Source organism: Blennius ocellaris (assembly GCF_963422515.1).
Source record: "Blennius ocellaris genome assembly, chromosome: 12".
NCBI classification, from domain to species: Eukaryota; Metazoa; Chordata; class Actinopteri; order Blenniiformes; family Blenniidae; genus Blennius; species Blennius ocellaris.
The window spans coordinates 25936965-25944259 of record NC_137661.1 but is presented as its reverse complement, the minus strand read 5'-3'; the positions used below and the strand labels follow the sequence as shown (position 1 = coordinate 25944259).

General features: G+C 39.8%; 2 protein-coding genes across 2 annotated transcripts in view; both read right to left on the bottom strand.

Annotated features, from left to right (window-relative positions):
• Positions 1-771: 771 nt before the first annotated feature.
• On the bottom strand, positions 772-5532 carry pycr3 (pyrroline-5-carboxylate reductase 3). The gene is made up of 7 exons (XM_080506440.1): positions 5461-5532; positions 3689-3770; positions 3514-3578; positions 3213-3392; positions 1407-1619; positions 1156-1248; positions 772-1049 (listed from the first exon to the last, which is right to left on the bottom strand). Exons 2-7 carry the CDS (start codon positions 3762-3764, stop codon positions 852-854), a joined length of 825 nt encoding a protein of 274 aa, XP_080362566.1. The 5' UTR covers positions 3765-3770; positions 5461-5532; the 3' UTR covers positions 772-851.
• Positions 5533-7167: 1635 nt separating this feature from the next.
• LOC308137579 (GDP-L-fucose synthase-like) overlaps positions 7168-7295 on the bottom strand; it is a gene marked incomplete at its 3' end in the record, with an annotated part of 2250 nt that continues 2122 nt past the window's right edge. Inside the window, exon 6 of the mRNA XM_080506331.1 lies at positions 7168-7223. Within this exon, the coding sequence (XP_080362457.1) occupies positions 7168-7223 (56 nt within the window). The remainder of the gene's footprint in view (positions 7224-7295) is intronic.

Sequence of the window (7295 nt, the reverse complement as noted above, 5' to 3'; positions counted from 1 at the left end):
TTGATCTGACACCAAGTAAATACAGGGCCAGGATCGTCGATACCAAACCGATATCGGTACTTTTTTTATCGATCCGACACCAAAAATACAGGGCCAGGATCGTCGATACCAAACCAATATCGGTACTTGTTTTATCGATCTGACACCAAGTAAATACAGGGCCAGGATCGTCGATGCCAAACCGATATCTGTACTTTTTTTTATATTCAATGTTAATTCAGAATCTGGATGAATTTTCATGACTTTTAAGTGTTTTTATGATTTTTTTGTTGTTGTTGCTTTGGTTTATTGTTTGTAAAGTTTGTAGGTAAACAGAAAATACTTTTTTCTCCTAATAAAAAAAAATTTGCTCAAACAACTGTAATTTTTTTTTCTTTTTACAAATTGTACAAAACTATGACTCAGGAACAAATTTGAAGAAAAGTTTATTCCAACGTAGAGCTCATGATGGAGCATGAGAGAAACTTGGTATCGATCTCAATTCACTGGTATCGTTCGATGTCGATACCAACATAGGTATCGATCCCCCTGACCTAACGACTTGGAACGATATGAGCAAATGGAAGAAATGAATGGCTTGTGATGATATCACACTGAGGAGAATTGCACGTGTGAAATTGTGGTGCAAATCACATCAATCTGAATTATGTGAATTATTTGTATTGTGTAGACTGTATTGTGTAGGATACAAAAGGAAATATCTTCCAGGTTTGATACTTGTAATTTATTTGAAAAAGAAAGAAATGCACAAAAAAAAAACACAGTAAGACATTTGAATAATTAGTTTTTTTTTTGTTTTTTTTACATTACAAACCAATTTAAGGGCGAGTTGGTCACTGCAGTGGTAAGACTCAGTCGAGGGCCCGTGACCTCTGGCCAAGCTCTCTGGCCCTCTTGGTGGCGGACTCCACGGCGCTCATGGCCGCCGCCCTCACGCCGCCCTGCTCCAGCGAGTGCAGCCCGAAGATCGTCGTCCCTCCCGGGGTGCACACCTCGGAGCGCAGCTGGGCGGGATGCTTCCCCGAATCCCGCAGCAGCTTCCCGGCGCCCTGCGGGACGACGCCAGGCACAGCTTTCACACACAGGTGTCGGGTTGGAGGGTTGGGGGGGGGGGGGGTTAACAGAGTGCAGCAATCTATTTTTAGCGAAACTGACCAGAACAGTCTGCGAGGCGATGGTGTTGGCCAGAGCGCTGGGCATGCCCATTTTGACGGCGCCTTCAGCCAGCGCCTCAGCAAACAGATAGACCTGCAGAGTGGACACACACACACACACACACACACACACACACACACACACACACACACACACACGCACACCCACGCACACACACACACACACACTGTGGTGAGGCGTCCTTCAACGTGCCGCTTTTTGAATTTCCGTAACGGAAACGTGAGACCCACGAAGGCCACGCCGCTCCCGCTCAGCCCGGTGTGGACGTCGATCCAGGCCTCCGGCCCCTCCTCCACCAGGCCGCAGTGGCGCAGCAGCGAGCGCAGCGAGGCGCCGTCCTCCGGCTTGGCGTGGGACCCCCGGGAGAACAGCAGCGCCCCCTCCTGGGCCACGCACGGCAGGTTCGGCATCAGCCGGATGACCACGGCGTTGTCCGGCAGCAGCTTGAATGTGAAACAAGAGACGTGAACAAGAATCCGGAAGGAGGAAATAAATATAGATACCAGAAGGAGGCTTTTCTTGGAGGTAAAATGTATTGATAACTTCCTTACAGCATGTTTTTTTTTTTTATTTACCCCCTCAAAAATTATGACAAAGTAAAATTAAAAAAAGAATGACGAAATGTACTTTCAGGTTGGGCTGCTCTGCATACTTGTATGTGCTTCACACCCTTTAAATTAATTTAAAACACACACCCTTTACTCTAAAAGGGCGTGTGAGCGAGTCGGTAAATAGATTATTCAACGAACGAGAGCGTCGTCTAAAAAGTGAAACACGGAAGTGAGTGCAGACTTTATATAAAGAAGGATCCTGTGGATCAAAATAGTTCATAACAACAATATGAGTTTCTATTGAGGCCCATTGTTCAAGGCAGTGACTCCCAAAGTGTGACGAGGCCCCCTGGTGGACCGTGGCGGTACTGCACATGGGTCGTGAGAGGAAATTATGATAAGTTCATTAAAAAAAGCAAACAAACAAACAAACAAAAAAGTAGGGTTGAAATTTATAAGGATTGTGTAAAGGAAAACATTACATTTAAAAAAGCTGTAAGAATTGCCAATATGTGTTTTATATGATCTTTCGGAAGCCAACATTTCCCATTAAAAGTTAGATTAATTACAATTAAAATACATTTAATTACACCTTGCAGTGAGAAACACACTTCAACAAAACACTGAAACATGTATTTATTTATAAAGTCATTCATTCGTTCATTTCTTTTCCAAAGTTAATAATAAATAAAGTCAGTTTTACTACTTTTTTTTGACATTCTCGGCTACAAAAGTAAAGATAAAAACTTGTGCTGCCTGACATCACGGAGGGAGAGATGTAAATATGTGCTGGACGACTGAATGATCGCATAATGTAGTTTTCATATCTTATATATCTTATATCTTATATTTTATTTTAAATAAAATTCCAGGATAGACTTTTCTTTTTTTTATTTGGTTTGTGTAAGTGGACCATCTTTCCTAATATGTTCAAAGTTTGTGTTTTGATTTTCTGTTTTTTGTTTCTTATTTTGTGGGTGAAAAAGAATTACACGTCTGTAAGTACAGCATGTCTGAAAGTAAGTACTGTATTGTATTATGTCACAACCCTAACAATATTAAATAAAAATAAATAAAATTAATAAAATAAATAAATAAGTTTTTTTTTTTATTGAATCGGAATTAAAATAAAATAAAATACAATAAAACTAAATGAAATTAAATTAAATAACATTTTTTTAATAAAATAAAATAAAATAAAATAAAATAAAATAAAATAAAATAAAATAAAATAAAATAAAATAAAATAAAATAAAATAAAATAAAATAAAATAAAATAAAATAAAATAAAATAAAATAAAATAAAATAAAATAAAATAAAATAAAATAAAATAAAATAAAATAAAATAAAATAAAATAAAATAAAATAAAATAAAATAAAATAAAATAAAATAAAATAAAATAAAATAAAATAAAATAAAATAAAATAAAATAAAATGTAATACGATTAAATAAAATAAAATAAAAAGAAGCCGTGGCTCTCACCTGCTCTAAGGTGGCCAGGGTTACTCCTGCAGCCACCGACACGACGACGTGTCTTTGGGTGACGTGTGGCGAGATCTCGTGGAGAACCGCGGGGATCAGGTGAGGTTTGACCGCGACGAAGAGCAGATCGGATCCACTGACCACCTCCACGTTGGAGTGAGTCACAGTGATCCCCATCGCCTGCAAGCAAGAGGAGGGAAACCTCATGAACCTGCTAAACAAACCACTGAGGGGAGAGAGAGAGAGAGAGAGAGAGAGAGAGAGAGAGAGAGAGAGAGAGAGAGAAGTAAAAAAATAATACCTGAAAGTTTCCCAAATGTCTGGACGATGGTGCGCTCACTTTGATGTTACCCGGAAGAACGTCTCCTACAATTAAAAAAAACAAAACAAACATCTGTTTAAAGCCTCAAACTGTCACAATCACTTTCATCCTTCATTTTTTATTGATTTATTGATTGTTTTTCCCACCGACTCACCACACAAGATGCCCTTAGCGATGCCAAACGCCATGTTTCCTGCACCGATGAAGCCAATCCTCCGCTCGGATTCCATTTTGTGCTTAAAACAAAAACGGTAGAAGAAAAGATAAATAAATAAATAAATAAACATGCCGTGCTTCACGTTGAGTTAAAAGCTGAAGGGGATAAAACCTTCAAATTCTACTTCTTGGGAAAAAAACTCGACAATATCAACAAACACAAAAGTTACTGCAGGCGACAATGTATTGCAATTACCAGATGTCCTTGAACGCCACACGATTGAAGTATTGTGACGCACCTGAAGGCATCATATGCAAAGTGCACGTTTAAATGTAGACGAGATTTACTTAGACTAGTTCTGATGATAAATAAAGTTTAAATCCAAGAAGCTTGAAAATGGACTTTAACTGCATAAAACCAATTGGTCGTCGGCCTAACAAAATAAAAATTATGGAAATCATCTCAAAACCACAAAAGACAAGAACGACGTTATTGTGTGTGTGGGTAACTGCTTTTTTTTTTTTTTTTTTTTTTTAACATGAATATTTATTTCCAATTTAAGAAATCATGAGGGGATTTCCAACTGCTCAACTGACCTGCCGCCACCAGCATCTTCCCAATTTAAAAGATTTTTCTGTTTTTAATCTTCCGTGTATCACAAATTCACTACTGTCGAGTTTTTTTTTTTTGAGGATCTCTAGAAAAAGCTTAATTTTATTATCTGTAAAGTGCGTTTTTGTATTTTTTTTTGTCAGAAGGTGTTTGGATGGACGGTAACTACCTTCGCCAACAAAAGTTGGCCAAGAAGGTTGGGTTTTCGTCTGCGTGAATTTATTTAATTATTGGTTTGCATGCATGCGTGTATTTTGCGTGTTTAGGCAAAAACTACTCGATCGAGAGGCTGGAAAATAATCGGGACAAGTGAGGTGAGAAATACTGAGCCGGTCGAAGTGGCTGGGCTTTTTCCTGCAATGCACCATGGGAGTTCGGGTTGATGGACCTTTAAATGCAACTTCTGTGTATTATAGTAGTCCTGTATTGTTGTTTGTGATTGTCTTGGTATATTTAGTTAGTTTAGTGTAGTAGATTCGTTTTTAATGTTGCAACCGTGAGTGCCAAGTGTTGTGTCTTTAATCCGGCCCCGCCACGGTGTTCTAATTTGATTTTGAATTTGCAGATGGAATTAAAGTGAGAATTTATTCTCATGCGTAGTTCTTCTTTGCTGCGCACCACTATGTTGTGTGGACGGGGCGACAATAAAGTAACACGGAGTGACAGAATGCTGCGGGGTAAAGCTATAGATTCTCCTCCTGACATTTTATCGGACGTTTAATGAGATCCAATGCTTTATCGATAAGAAAACACTGTAGTATGACGCACATGCAAACTGACGTTACCTTCACATCAGTAACTAATGTGAGCCGCGGCGGGAGCGCAGTGACGTCACGATCTGACACATGTTCACTACACAGGGACAGACGCTGACAAAAGCTGCACTTTATGACAACTTTATTGTGAAAGGAGTTAACCGGCGTTCGCCAGGACAAATGCAGATTCCTGTCGTGTTAATGTATATATATATATATATACAGTATATATTTATAACACCTGCAGCCGCTCGCTGCAGGTGAGCCGGTTAACATGGTAACAACTTAATCCGTCACACAACCACGTTCAAAACAACTTTCTCAGCAGTGACGCTTCCTGGATGGACGAGCCGCTCGGTTTGTAGGTAAATTACAACAAAATGTGATGTAGGAGTTCCTCACCCGGTGAAATAAGCTCCCTTTTTTTTTTTTCTACATTCACTCCGGGAAGATGTTTAGGTTACACGTTTCCCCCATCGTCTGTGCTCTATCTAACACATCCGGCGAGAAAATGGCACCAAATTTTGGTTCCGTGTCCCGCAAAAATTTTGATTAAGTTAAGTTAAATTAAATTAAATCAAATCAGACCAGATTAGATTAGATTAAATAAAATAAAATTAGAGCGTCTGCTAAAGGTTGACCGGGACAAAAAAGTTTCTTCACTTCGACACGAATAAAGAAAAGAAGAAACGACAGGCATGTATAATTTGCAATGTTATCTAAAATTCACGCTCATGTTAATTTCGTGATCTTGATTTCGCAAACTTACCTCCCAGAAAGCACATCGACGCCTGATGCCTAGAAAAAGACAATGTACTACAGATATTTCTCATCCGAGTGTAACTACGAGGTTCCAGTAGCATCTTTATCTTTGGCGTCCAATCATATTGAAAAGACAATCCATGGTTGCTTCTTAAATGATCATATCTGGATACGGAGAAAATCTGTCGTAGTTTTGACACGATCCTTCAAAAGTCTATAAAATGAAATCCTGTTCCAGATTCCAGAGCCGGACCTGGATCACCTCCAAAATGTTATGGAAGCTTCAATCGCCTAATATCTACTTGTGGTGAAGATTTCGACAAAATGTATGCAGTAGTTTTGATGCAATCTTGCTCATGTTTTCCTTCTAGAGGGGCTAAAGGCCCTTCTGTCAACCTTTCGCAAACTACTGCTACTTTACCTCTGCTGAATGTTTTGCTAGATGATTGATTGCAACCGTCAATAACATTAACTGTGTTAAGGAATTTCTGAACATCCTAGAAAATGTTGAGAACTTTCCAGCATGTAACAAATCCCACTCATGATCGGGGACTCGTTTTTCATACTTTTAAGGTTATTTCCAAAGGTGGAAAGATTTCTCAGGTTCAGGTGAATGATGTCATCATCCCTGCGCATTTCTTTCTTTCTTTTAAAGCCGACTGCAGCAGAAGTAAAAACAGAGGCAGGCGGACATCTAACGGGCTCAACAAACTCATCAGGGAGGTGGAGGTGAAGGTGGAGTCACAGAGGATGAACAGCTTCTTGTTTCGTCCTTGTTGGAAGACGAAAAATGAGGCGACGTGACGATTTCAATGAAAGTGTCTACGACGTTGGTCAGGGCACCTACAAAAAAAAACATCCCCACTCGTTCACGACTGAGTCATATTACAGGTATAAAATATTTATTTTGCTCAGAGACCAGTTAAAAAACAAACAAAAAAAAAACTCAGAAAGCCTCAAAGCCGCCCCTCACACTTCTGATTATTAAAGTGAATCAACACCGAGTCTCTTCAAGTACCAAATGTACACCCCTTAAATAATGAGGGGTGTTTCCCGTAACACAGTAAACGGCTAGAAACAAGCATATGGACGCTTAATGAGCCTAAAAGCTGATTTCCCAGATTGGAAACAGACACTGCCTTCAGAGCAGAGCTGCAAACCTGAACCGTGTCCTTCAGCCCAGAGAGGAACGATAGTGAGGATAAGGCAGCTTCCCCTTCCCCCCCCCTTTTTTTTGTTGTTGTTCCTGTGCAGACAAACCATTTTCTCCCCATTCAAATCAACACCGACGTCCCGACATCCAACAGCAAACAAGCGACCGACCGACCGACGGTCCCGGGGGAGTCGTCACTTCCGCGCCGTGTCGTAGTGGGCGACGAACCAATCGCAGGTTTCCTTCACGGCTGCAGACGAGGAAAGAGAGAGAGTCGGTACAGACGTGCTTTTTTTATTTTTTAACATGAATATTTATTTCC